A 13927-nucleotide genomic window follows, 5' to 3' on the forward strand; every position below is an offset into this window, starting at 1 on the left:
CATTTAATAGTTACGCAATTATGTATAACAGATTACATTATATATTATAAGATATGTCTGTATACTATATGTTATTATATTTTTTATTTAAAATTACTTATTTTTTACGACTTCTACGTTCCTTTCTTTCCAAATAAAGAGTTAAAACACGTGTTTAAATACTACAACATAATACATTTTGGGGAACTTAATTTATTCCCCCTTAAGCTCATAATTTTTGCGACATAATTCTAATGTAAAACTTTTACTCTCATAGGTTCTATAGTTTTCTATTCTAGTGCCAAACAAATTTTCTTCATCGGGTGGTTAAGTTGAGGAAGTTCACTGTCAAGGCATATGAATAACGTGACATTGTCTTCACTGACGCTTCATGTAAAGTATTTTGCCTTGTTGCAGTGACATTACAGTTACGACAGCTTAAGTTCTGTCATACAGCTAACCACAGTGAAATATAAGCGACTGTTACTGCAATGGATGTAAACTGTCACTGTTTAAATGGGTATTTGTTTTGATTTTGTACCATTCACTGATTATAAATACTATACCGCACTTTATGTAGACATTTTCTTTCTTAAAAATATTTCGTCACCATCTTATCGTCGCTATATTACCAATACCCCTGATTCCAAGAAAAACTGCATAATATTTATTAAAAAAAAAAAAAAAGAATATAAGAATTCTGTGAGTCTGAATAAGTGAATTTTATTCAATTTAATTTTAAGTTTTATTGTTTAGGATTTGTATAACAAATTAAGCGACGTTATTGTACATTTGATTTTCTGTAGTAAAAACAACTCAGTTATAAATTATGTAATGTGTGAATTTTATCAAAATATTGTTTTAGATATCCGAACAAACTGAAAGCTTTTGTAGTCTTTTCTAACTGTAAGGTCTGCAAGACAAGACTGTTGCTGAAATGTGTAATCCAGTATTTAGTGAGTCTCCATGGAGTGTGACGACAAATTGAGAGCGTGTACAGCCTTCTTCATCGGATTCTTTTGTCGGATAATCCGTGAAACTTCTACAATTTTCTTTCAAAAATAACAAAAATCGGATTGATATTCGTTACTCGCTTGTATAAAAGAAAGAAATTTCACGAATTCGGTCTTCCGGACATACTCCCTAACACAAATGTATATGCTGAACATAAGTCCATGATTTTTTAATTATTTTCAATTAATTAAAAAAAAGAAAGGAAATACAATTCTTGTTTTCGTACAATTTTTGGGTACCTAGAAATTTTCATATTTTGTGTTTGAGTCTGTTACTGTAGGAATCGTTATAAAGCTGTCCAAACGGATTGTTGGATACCATTCCGGCTGTTTACTTTTAAGAGAGCATTACGTCAGAGTTTGATGGACTAAAAAAAAAAGATCATTGATTATGCCTGTTCGATCTGTTTACGAATTCTCTTCCACTTAAAACAGATTTCGGAGAGAGACGTTATGCTGAAAGAATTCCCAAGTCAAGGTTGCTGGAACCCCTTGATCGAAGGCCTAATAAAGACAACCTACCAATTCCGATTCTATTTATATCGATTATCCTGATGCTGGTCATCGAAATTGAGATGTTCAATGATAAATCGATTTATTTAAATTTAGTCAATGGTCTGATGATCAATGATTGATGATTTTGCAGGATTGATGATTCGGGAAGGGCTGCTACTACGTTTTTTTAAAGATAAATGATTGTTTCAGTTTTTTTTTGGCTTAATAAGGTAAGTTTTCCTAGGGGTAACTAGGGAAATGATCTTTTAAAAATTACTGTTGATCGAATAAACTTTGATCAATTGTTAGTTCTTTATCACACAGAGTCTACGACTTAAGTATTTTTCGCAAGTCATGGATTTTCATCAGCATCGTTCTAGAAGAATGACTTGCTGTGAACGTTGAATAGACTTAAAACATTATTAAATAAATATCTTCTGATTAAAGAGGTCGAAGACGACGAAAAAATTCTCCACCCGTAAAGTAGAAAGTACTCTATTTTGGAGTTAAAAATTTCGAAAACTTCAATTTTAAAAATTTTGTTTCCCATTTATGTGAAGAAAAAAGGTTTTCCGAATTTTAATCTTGAATCTTTGTTCTTTGCAACAGTTTGATTTCATTCTTGGATTAATAAATGACGATATCTACAAAGGTTAGGTCATACGATAGAAATCTGTATCTTATAACGCCCATTGATTAACTTTCTGTTACATTAAGTGAAACATTACTGTTACTTAATTACTGACATTTTTTCGTCTTAGAAATATCCATTTCAAAAACATGGATAATAAAAATCTGTGTACATCAAACTAATTTATTGAAAGATTAATTTCCTAATTTATCTGTAGTAGAAGCCCGAAATTCTATATTGAGAAATTTATTAATAATTTAAAGATCCAATACCAATACAAAAAGCCACAGAAACTGGTGACTGTATGCACCATTTCTTTGTTCGACTATCCAAGACGTGCTATCGTCTTTAACGACTTCCGACGATGGGCGCTGGGAAAGAAGCTGTTGTAGCTATGTCTGCAGAGGCGCCGATTCGATTCCGGTCTGGGCGGTCCCACATGATGAAAACTCGAATCCTCTAAATCTGAATGGAATAGTTCAGTGTCCCCTTTCTGTAATAATCCGCTTCCCCTAATGTCGGAAATAGTCCGGTAGAGTTATTAAAAAAAAAAAAAGATAGGAGAAAACTATTAGCATAGGAAATATTCATAATATTTATAAATTGAAATAGTTCTAAACAATTTTCGTCGCACGATAATTGCCAATATTCGTCCAGAAAGCTTTAATTTAACGTACTTATTTAAGAGGAATCTTGAACACTGTTGACTACTCAAAGTTAGCTACAAATCGCAATTTAAAAAAATCATTTTTATATTTGGTCTGAGTGGAGTTGACTCTATTTTGCTGACTAAATTTTTCGGCCAGTCTTGCTAGGATAGATTGAAAACCCCTTAGGAGCGTCTTTTCTATCCAAGCTATATTATTTAAAGACGTACTAATATAAACTAAAAAAACAACTAATATAGAGAAAAATTATGTTGACATCAAGCTATAGAAGCCGTGTTTGCAGTTATAATTTGTACAATGAACAAGTTGTTGCACATGGAGGTTTTGTGGTACTTTACACGAGCCAACAAAACCTCCAGAGATCCCTTGACTATGGTATTACATGATTAGGGATAAGTTATGGGGAAGTGGGGAGAATGTAGGGTTTGCTAATAGTGAGAACCCTGTACCCCATGCCCTGTAGTCATAGCGACTCCCTACCTTCCTGGGGTCATCGCTCCGTCCCTTCTTATTCTGCCTCATGCTTTTCATTTACAGCATATGAAATGGTGGTTAATAAAGTATTTAAAGTTGTTAATTTTAATCATCTTTAATTTAGAGGGAACTAATGTTTATTTTGTGAATTTAGCGTATTCTGATTCCTCACACAGCTACAATACTTAACAACGAAATTATTCGAGAAAATTAAATTCTTCCAATGCGCGAAAAACCGGGTAGTTTTGATTTGTTGTTTGTGTCTTGATTGACGTTAAGAATTTCAATTTGCGACCTCCATTTATTTATTCAAAGAAAATGTAATATTTTTTTTATCCCAGACTTATCTTGGAAAATTCCAGCAACACGAAAAATATGATCTGTGCAATTTTTTAAGGTATGATTTTGCTAAAATTTGACCTTGGTTTTAACTGAGTCCAAATAAGCAACCAACGTTTTGACCAGATGAGTCATAACTATATTTCGGCCTAAAACTTCGAAAACTTTCGTAACCGCAATAGTTCACCATGTTTCGTATGTAAGTGAAAGTAAAAAGAACAATGTATGGTCAAAAATATTTTTTATCTGATAAGTGATTAATGTAATAGTAATAACTAGAGGCCGGATTTGCGTGCAGTAAAAAACTTAAAATGTACAAAATCGTGTAGTAAAAACTCAACATGTCTATATAAAACCAAAGATCTACAATAATCAACTCCTTCTATGATTTATAATAATATATGGAAAACTTACCTACTTTTTTTAAAAATTAAATTAAACTCACTAAATACTCTCTACATTTATCCTAACATATTTAAAAAACAAAATTTCTATAATTTTGCCCATAATTGAAAATATAAGAGGAAACTGATTGTATTAAATGATTTTAATTCCTGTTATGAAAGCTGAAATTAAATTTTTCAACATCTTAAAACAACCTCAATTTTAAATTATAGAAAAAATATTCCAGGCACAATGTGGAAAGGAATAATTAACCTTATTTTAAACTAATTTCTCTTAAAATATCACACCGCATGTTCCTTCTGCTTACCTTTTCAATAGTCTACTTTAGTGCATACCATTAACAAAAAAACTAAATAAATAAAAAAACTATAAGAGGTTTGTCTAGAAATTTAAATTCATATTGATAAGACCAATTGATTTTTATTTACATTAATATAATGTAATAATTTCATCAAAATTTCCACTTATCAGAACTAAGTCAGATGGGAGAATGAAGGGCTAGAGGCGGTCTAGTAAACCAATTTAAAAACAATTAGACAAAACTTTCTCTATAACAAATTTATTCTTAATTATTTATACTGTTTCATCGGCTTTTGATCGAGTCTGGAACCCAGGACTGCCTGCTATACAAGATCTGTAAATTCCTACCCCCTACATATTATCTCATTATCCGTTTTTCATCTCTCAGATAGATTATTTCGAGTAAATCACAACAGCGCTTATTCATCCCTGTTTCATCAGTCTACTGGTGTACCTCAGGATAGTATCCTTGGTCCTATCCTTTATACAGTTATTTAGCCGATGACACATGCCTATTGTCAATGAAGAATGATCCTTCCATTGTATCCCAATCCCTCCAATCCGACATCACCACCCTCGAAGAATGATGCCAAAACTGGAGGATTAAAATAAATTCCAATAAATCCTACCAAATCTCATTTACCCTTCGTCGTAAACCTTCGTCTTGCCCTACAGTATCTTTTAATAATACCCCACTTATTTCTGTTGAACAGATTCGTTACTTAGTACTAAATCTGGACAAACGACTGACATGGAATCCTCATACAAGACTGGAAAGACAGGAAACTGCTCGTCGATTCCGACTATTACAACATTTACTAGACAAACGGTCCAAACTTCCAATCCATTACAAAAGACTCATCTAGATTACTATTATAAGGCCTATTTGGACATAAGGAGTTGAGCTATGGGGCTCCACTAAACCATCTAATTCCTCTCGGATCCAATCTTTACAGTCCAAAATCCTTCGTAAAATCCTTAATGCTCCTTACTTTGTCACAAATCAAATCATCCATCAGGACCTCAATGTCCCCTATGTTGCCGATTTGACCAAAACCAGATACCAATCCTTCTATAATATTGAGTTCTATCAATGGGTATAGATTCTCCACATGTTTTTATCATGTCATAATATCACTTACAGCAAATTTACTTGATGTGTATATATGTACGCAGTTGTAAATATCAATAAATAAATGACTGAAAAAAAATAAACTATTTTATCGCTCCCCAAAAACCATTGGTTAATATCATTTCAAGAACATTCTTCACTTATGTTTACTTGTGGACATAGCCTCAAATTTGCCAATTTTAAATGCAATTAGTAAGAAATAATAAAATAACTAATTAATGGTATATATACACCTAAACATGTATAATATGAGAAATTTAGATCAAGCATTAAACTTTAAAATAATTAATCTAATTATAAAATCCTGTCTCTAGTAATAATCCTTGTTGTCAAATAATTGGAGGAAAATTTAAATACAAAGTTTAGTTTATACACTTGTGCTCTGCTGAAAGATGAAAATTGAACAATTTTATGGAGAACAGAAACGTGAATAAAATTCAAATACAATCTGACCTAGGTAGGTAGTTAAGGAAAGGCTAGAAATCCGGACGTGTTTTTCCACTGAGACGTTTTGAGGAAACCGCAATCAGTGGAAATTGGCGCCGGTACAGTGGGAGGAATACCAACTGCCAGCTTGATTTCTCTGGAGGAAGGTTGGTGGGAGTCTTCAGGTTATACTAGTAAATAATATCTGCATTAGTTATTTTTTATATTTAGACACAACGTCTAATAAGAACAGGAAATAAATATTAATTAGTTCAATCACTCGAAAATAACATATGTTTTAAGTTAGAAGTGTAGCATTCACGCCGTTTTCCAATTTTATCGATTAAACCATCTTAAAGTCTCCTCTTCCCGTTTCAAGCTCGTATTTCAAAAGTGATATAGGACCGTCGCTCCCCGGGGGTCTTATTGGGGCAGGTCCAGCGGGGAAGGATGGAATTTTTGATGCATTTAGGAAGATGGGCTTCTTCCTGAATATGTGACAAATAGTTTGGACATTGTTGGGCCAACTTTGGAAATAAGCTGTGAGTGAGTACAAATGTTCAGTTTCTGTGGGACATTTCAATTTGGACGGCTTTGGATTATGGAAGGCTCTCTATAAAATCTTAAATACCATATTATTAAAAAAAAAAAAAATTAAAAAAAAAACTTGGTTTACCATGTTGGTCTTAAGCATCCTACTAAATATGAATCCTACACTATGGATGGTACTTGTCTTTGGATTAATTTAATTATTCTTGGATTAGTTATTTTATATATTCTTGTTTGAGAGTGGTTTAGTTTATTCTTAATTTAAAAAAAAATTTGATCCTTTTTTTTCTCTCAACTTTATTCTTTACTTTTCTAACGTTTCGCCCCTCAGGCCATTCTCAAGGATACCTTCATATTGATGTCATTTTCTTTTTTGAAGTCTTAAAAATGCAGGCTAATTGGTTTTGTCCCATATAACTTTTTCTATAGAATTTTTTTCTTAGCTTTAAACTTTTACAAACCACTTCTCTTCTTTCCTTCATGTAAATGAATTTACATGAAAAAAATTTAAATGAAAAATTATGTAGATGAATTTACATGAAGGAAAGAAGGGAAGTGGTTTGTAAAAGTTTAAATCTAAGAAAAAATTATATAGAAAAAGTTATATGGGACAAAGGCAATTAGCCTGCATTTTTAAGATTTGAAAAAGGAAATGACATCAATATGAAGGCATCCTTGAGAATGGCCTGAGGGGCGAAACGTTGGAAAAGTTGTAAAGAATAAAGTTGAGAGAAAAAAAAGGATCAACTTTGTTTTAAATCAAGAATATTCTTGGATTTTTGAGTTTAAACTAGTAGGCTAGTAGGCCTTATGCCATGCCGTACAAGTATGTTTAATAAAACTGATGTTTTGTCAATTTTTTTGAGATGTTATAATTACAAATTACAACAAAATGGAAGCTCATTCTATTGTAATTGTTTGTAATTTTGTTGAATATCCCTACTCTCTCTTTGGTTGATATTAATTAAATTTTTGGCATTATATTACCTAAGTCCTTAGGCCGTTAGATATTTGTCTTATTTTTAATCAGTTATATAGATATGTATTCTCTACCTAAGGGCGTGCACAGGATCAAAATAAGGGGAGGGCAAGCCATGGTCATTCAGGTTGTGACATGACAAAAATTCAGTTTTTATTTAATTAAGTTTTTTTACTCCCAGGGGAGGCAGCTCCCCCCCTCCTCACTGGGTACGCCCATGTCTATACTTATTACTTCCTTTAAAAAAATTATTAGCTTATTAACGTATTACTATTTTATTATTTTTTTTTTTTTAAAGTTTCTTATCATTCATTTTATTTTTTAATTCATTAATTTTTTCCCATTATTTCATTGCTATACTTTGTAACCATTTTTGTTTTTTATTCTACAATTAATTGTCTTTTTCAAATACCTATATTGAAGATTTTAGTTAAGCTGTTTTTTTTTTTTAACTCTGTTTTGTATTTTAGCCATATTTTATAAATTATTTCATTAATTGTATCTTCAGAAATGATTTTTTGCCTAAAATTCGTGTAATTTGGGCTTATAAGCTTATACCCTTCACGACGCCCGCATTATTCGTAGTGTTAAAAATAAATATTAGTACTACTCTTTGTATTTTCATGTTCATTATTCTTGTATGTTGTGTCGGCACCGTCCGTTAGAAGGTGTTTCTATTAGCATTAAATGATGATTTTTATCCCTGAATCTAATTGTATAAGTTATATTTTTAATAAATTAGTCCTTTTTATCATTTTAATGAGCGTAATGTTACACAGTACCCTTCCCTTCTGTTGGATTAACAAGCTGAATCAAAGAAGAAAGGATAAAAAAAGTGTTATTTAACGAGCTAAGGAAGTGCTGAGACATTAAGATTTTTAGTTCGTGGCAGAAGTGACTTTTTGTTCGTGTGATACAGAGGGCATCATACTTCCTTGTATTAGTGTTGAACTCTATATAAGATTAATTCTAAAATGGATGCATAGTAATTTAGTTTGTATAACAAAAGGTTATGATGAATACATTTTTATTTATCTGTTCTATTTTGTACGACATAGTCCTTTATTAGTGGTGAATATATAGTACCTGGCATGGTTTTAAAGGCCCGCAGGTGAGCTAAGACAGGTGTAGTCAGTCGCAGCAGATGTTCCCCTATTGTAATAGTTAAAACCGCACGGTAGCGACCTGATTTCAAGGTAAATTCAATGGATTTAACGTGTTTATGTATATATAAACACACACATACTTTTTTCTTGACTGTTTCTTAAATAATTATTAATAATATAGTAAGAATGTGAATCGCTACAGTACATGAAGAATCAAGGGTGCAGTACTTTGTAAGGAAGTACAGTTCTAGACTAACGGTTGTGTAAGGTGATTTAGTTGGAATCAAGCTTTCTTTTTTCTTGACTATTTTCTTAAATAATTATTAATATCATAATATAAAGTAATGTGAATCGCTACAGTCCATGAAGTGTCAGGGGTGCAGTAATTTGTAAGGAAGTACAGTTTTTAGATTCACATCCGTTAATCTGTAAGGAGGTGATTTGGTTAGAATCACGCTCGGGCGCCAGATTTTAAGCTTGATATCTCCCATCTTAAACCCGCCCAATTTAGGGTACCCCCTTTATGAGGGCTTCCGAACTTACAGGGCTGACTCACTGCTAAAGTGAAACAGTAAATAATTATATACCACGTCCGAATTCGTTCCTTGGAGTTATTAGTGCAGTGCATTATCACGACGCTCCCCGCTTCCCGTAATAAAAATATTAGGTCTTAAATATCCGGCCATTGGAGCTTGTTTTGTGAACTAATGCCTAAAGCAATTACCTAGGAATGGTGGTAATTCCTATTCTGCCGATGTGAGGAAAACTGTCCCTGTAGGAATTGAATGAGAAAAATAGTGAATCTCATCTGATAATTGAATTGATTATTTATTGATTGACTTTATGAACATCTTTGGGTCTACTTAATCATTTTACTGGTTGCTTTTTTAAGTATATTACTTTTTCAGACTTCCAACTAATCAGTGATTAGTTATTTGACCGATTAGTGATATTGTAACAAATTACGATATCGTAAATAAAACAAGGGATTCCACAAAAATTATCATTTGGCTAACCACCGGGCCCTGCAAGTTGAGAGGTCAGGAGGTCCTGTGAAGAAGACACAACCGTGCCTCTCACATACTGTCTGAGAGAGCAATATTTCCCTGAGTTGTTATGTTTACTGCTCTCATCTCGTCAGCAGCTTTCATAGTACCCTCTCTGCCATTATTCAATTATATTCTCTAAGATAATTTTTATAGTTGTGTGGTTTAGGACCTGGATCATTATGTCTCAGAAGTGTTTATAATCGATGTGCGATTATCGATGGTGTCTTAGTAAAGAACGAGATGGTAATACAGTTTATGTGAGCTAGATGTATTGCTCATATTTCCAGTTAAGTAATCTTCTTCATTACTGTTTAATTCTTTGGAGATATCAAAATTTATGTACAGATTGCTATTGCTGGTAAGATAAGATATTTGGACAGTATAATTCAATGGATAAAATAAATTAAGTCTTATAATTAAATCTGTACCACTGCAATCCACGAAGGATCTGGCGTGCAGTACTTTGTAAGGAAGTACTGTTACTATAACAACGTTTGTGCAAGGAGGTGATTTAGTCAGAATCACGCTCGACTGCCAGATTTTTACCTAATAATAGGTACCCACATTGTGAGGGTGAGTGGACCCCGGAAGGCTCCCGAACTTACAGGACTGACTCACGGATACAGTGAAACAGAAAATAAGTATCTGCTTCAGCCGGTCCTTGGAGTTAGTATCACATTGCCTTACCATATAGCTACATGCTCCCTCAAATAAGCATTATAAATAAAAATGAAGCCTCTAACTCTTTATAATACAGTGAAATAGGTTACAATTCTACTTACTACACTTTTACTGTAAAATGTGTATTAAAGTTCTTCTTGTTCTTTATTCACTCTGCTTGGTTATGGAGTTCAGCTTCTCACTTATTGTGGTTTATTAATTCAACACAAAAAAGTGATTTTGTTCCTTTGTTGATTCTCCTGATTTCAGGCCTTCTGTATGGGTATTCATGATGTTGTGTTAGATGTAAAATGATTTACTATGTTAAATGTTGTAAGTACAGGATTGTGAGCAGCTCTATTTAATGTCATGTAAATGGTAAATGCATAAGAGCTCCTAGTGGATTTTCGGAGCAACTTGTTTAAGTTCTTTTCTTTCAAAACTTCGTATTATTGTTTACTTCCAAGTTTTCACTAAAGTAATTTATTACAGCATGCCTAAATTGAGTGAAAAGTGGAAGTTGTGTCAAAAGTTTGGCTACTGAGTGTCTTGTTGATCTTCTAACTTTTTAGGATGAGAATCAAGATGAGCTAATTGAAATCTGTCATTACATTATTATTATTCTCATCCATTGCTTTATTAGTTATAAAAACATCCAAAACAACACTAACACAAACTGCAACCAAGTAACCCAATCATGTTATATCGTGTTAACATGGTAAAAGAAGGAAATATTTTTCTATTTAACATGAGTTTTTCCATTTAACATGTTAAACTTAAGATCATAAATACTCTTTGTATCACTTTTATGTCTCTGTTAAATTCCAGGTTAGCTGGCTTCTGGTTAGCAGTTCGTCCATAAATGGCGGCAGCTATTTTCTCTTCATGTAATGATTACTAGATAATAATGTTAAATTAAGTTTCTTCCATAAAGAATTAGTATTCATATATTTTTCTTTTCTTTTATATATATATATATATATATATATATATATATCTGTACTATACTCCCTTAATGATTTTCAAAAATATTCAAGTATATTACTTTCAATCTTGCCTACGTTTCCTCCAATTTATTTATATTTAATTTGAATTTTTTTTTGTTTCAGGCGGCTTGTAAAGAACTACCAACCAAAGAAGAAAGACGAGGAAGACTTCCAGTGAGTATATACTTTTTTGTTTTAATTTAGATATAGAAACATTCCATCCAAGATCCTAAGGAATCTTCCGATCGAATAGCAACAAATAATTAGCCAGCTAATGATCTTTTCCACTGCTAACATTCTCGTATTATAGATTGTTGATATGGGGTTTGCCATCCATGGTCAGCATTTTCTGTCGAGAAGGGAGGGTTTAAATCCAGCCGGTATGTTATTATGGAAGTCTTGCATAATAAATGTTTTTTGTTATAGTCTTGGTATAGATCAAGAATGGTAATGGCTTAATCATTACGAATTTATAAATGAATCTCAAAAATAGACAGAAAAGATTTTCAGAAACGAGGATAGAGGAACGCACGAACCATTGAGAGCAAAAGTGGTGTAAGTCATTCTATTCTATTCAAAATTAATTTTCATTAAGAAAATAATTTTTTTTTTTTAAGTGGGACTTGGAGATCGAGCTGATCAAGCCTTTAATTGTATGTCACGCCAATATAATAACTAACTAATTATAAATTTCAAATGTTAATAGTTGGATATCCTTGTGACTGAGTAGTTTTAACGGTAAAAACTTTTATTCCTTACTAAAAACTTAAAAGAATTTCCCCGAATATTTCTCTAAAAAATATCTCTATCTCTAAATTACATAAAGCTGGTAATATATCTACACTGGATATAATTTTTAACTATCCCTAAGGGACCCGTAATATTAGGTCATTATAGCCCATATTAGTTTTCAGTTTACACATTATATATACGTGTAATAAGATTTTTTAAAAATGAATTATTACTAATAAAATACTTTATTTGGATGATTGCTTTGTTTGAAAATCGATCGTTACAACCCTCATTGTTACTTGCGTCTATAAAAATAAATAGATAAGGATCTGAAAATCACCGGTCCGGAAATATTCACTATATCAGCTACGTAGTTTTATCTGGGGTCGTTATAAGCGATATAGCAATTAACATTAAATATATCATATTGCCAATAAAAATGCAAACGAATCTAATAAAAGTCAACTTACTTTATTAAACAATGGAAAACTTAATGGTGTATCAAATATCATTGTTTAATTGATGATTGAATTGTTTATAAATACAATTCCAAAAAAGCTAGCTAATTTTTCTTTTTTTTTTGAGTAGCGACTAAACTTCTTTTAGATTCATAGCCACCTATATGCTGAATATGTTGTATATGAATTTGTTTATTCACACATTAAACAACACAACCCTGACTTTATTAAATAGTTATATAACTAATTTACTATTTTTTTTTCCTTGGAGTAAATAAATTATATACTCTTGAGGTGATTGAATGGTTATAATTCAACTCTTTTTTTTTTTTTTTTTTATACTATCATTTGTTCTTCTTCTATAACAACACATCATTAATAACATTTATTGGTTTCATATTTATTCCTTTGTAAAGTAATTAATTACTTTTTTTTTTTTTATTAAATTACCTATATTTTAATTTTTAAACTCAGCATATCAAATTTCAAATGATATAACATATTGATGCATTCAATCAATGCTTTCTACTATAGCATTCCTTTATAATAACTTTTATGTGAACTTTTTTTATCAATATTCATTACTTGATAGTGAAAAGAAAACATTTGTTTTTTTAATTTAATTTTATGAGCAGATTTTTGCAGTTTTATGACAAATATTTTTACTTATATTGAAATAAATGCATATAATATACATTACTATAAAACATAAATATAACCAAATATTTTTTGTTCGGCTAAAGTGTTGTGTAGATAATTAATAACAGGTTTTCTGAGATCATTGTTTGTTTTTATATGCACTCATTTATTCCATCACAGGCAACATTAAATGAAATATTTTAGTTGGGCATTGTTTTTTCAAATCCCAGATGTATAAAGTGACGGGCACTAATTTAAGAGACTACCTGTTGCAGAGTGACCTATCAAACAGGTAGCGAAATAACAGTTTTTGATTTAGTTTGGAACAGACTTTTTATCTGAGTCGGATGTAAATTGTAAAGAATATTGCAACTAAACGGAACATTTCCTCACACGCCCGATTCCTGACGAAGTGGATGACAAAAGATGCCGCTCACTCTAGCCAATAGCTCACTTCCTGCCATATGTCTCGACGCGGCGTGGGGATCTCCTTAGAGGGCCATAATCGATTGTAACTGAATTACTTTAAGCTTCTTTATTTCCTCTTAGTTTTAAGTTGCAATTATTTCAAATCAATATTTGTAGTAAACAGGAAGGCTATTTTGCAAGTTACCTACCTAGCACAATTGAAATACTGCTGCACTGTGGAGTGGAATACAATAACTTAAATGTATCGATTGCCGATTGTGTCTTCTTAACCGACGTTTCTCATGCTCATTTCAGCCCTAATTATCTTAGGGCATTGTCTTATAAACCTGTTTTTCACTTATTTATGGATTGCTATGTACTAGTAGCAGATTTACTTGGGGATGCCATTATAATCGCTGAAGGCAATCATCCAAAAATAAGTTAATTAATTGATTATAAATTGAGTCCTAAAAAACTATTATTATAATTGGATTCCTTT

At 31.7% G+C, this 13927-nt stretch overlaps 1 protein-coding gene across 1 annotated transcript in view; it reads left to right on the forward strand.

Moving 5' to 3' along the window:
- The window catches only part of Cip4 (formin-binding protein 1-like Cip4), a gene marked incomplete at its 5' end in the record, with an annotated part of 154853 nt that overhangs the window by 91528 nt on the left and 49398 nt on the right, over positions 1 to 13927 (forward strand). Inside the window, 1 exon segment of the mRNA XM_067045143.1 lies at positions 11315 to 11365. Coding sequence (XP_066901244.1) covers positions 11315 to 11365 — 51 coding nt within the window.

This window comes from Halyomorpha halys, unplaced genomic scaffold, assembly GCF_000696795.3.
Source record: "Halyomorpha halys isolate HHAL.00 unplaced genomic scaffold, Hhal_1.1 Scaffold50.1, whole genome shotgun sequence".
Lineage (NCBI taxonomy): Eukaryota > Metazoa > Arthropoda > Insecta > Hemiptera > Pentatomidae > Halyomorpha > Halyomorpha halys.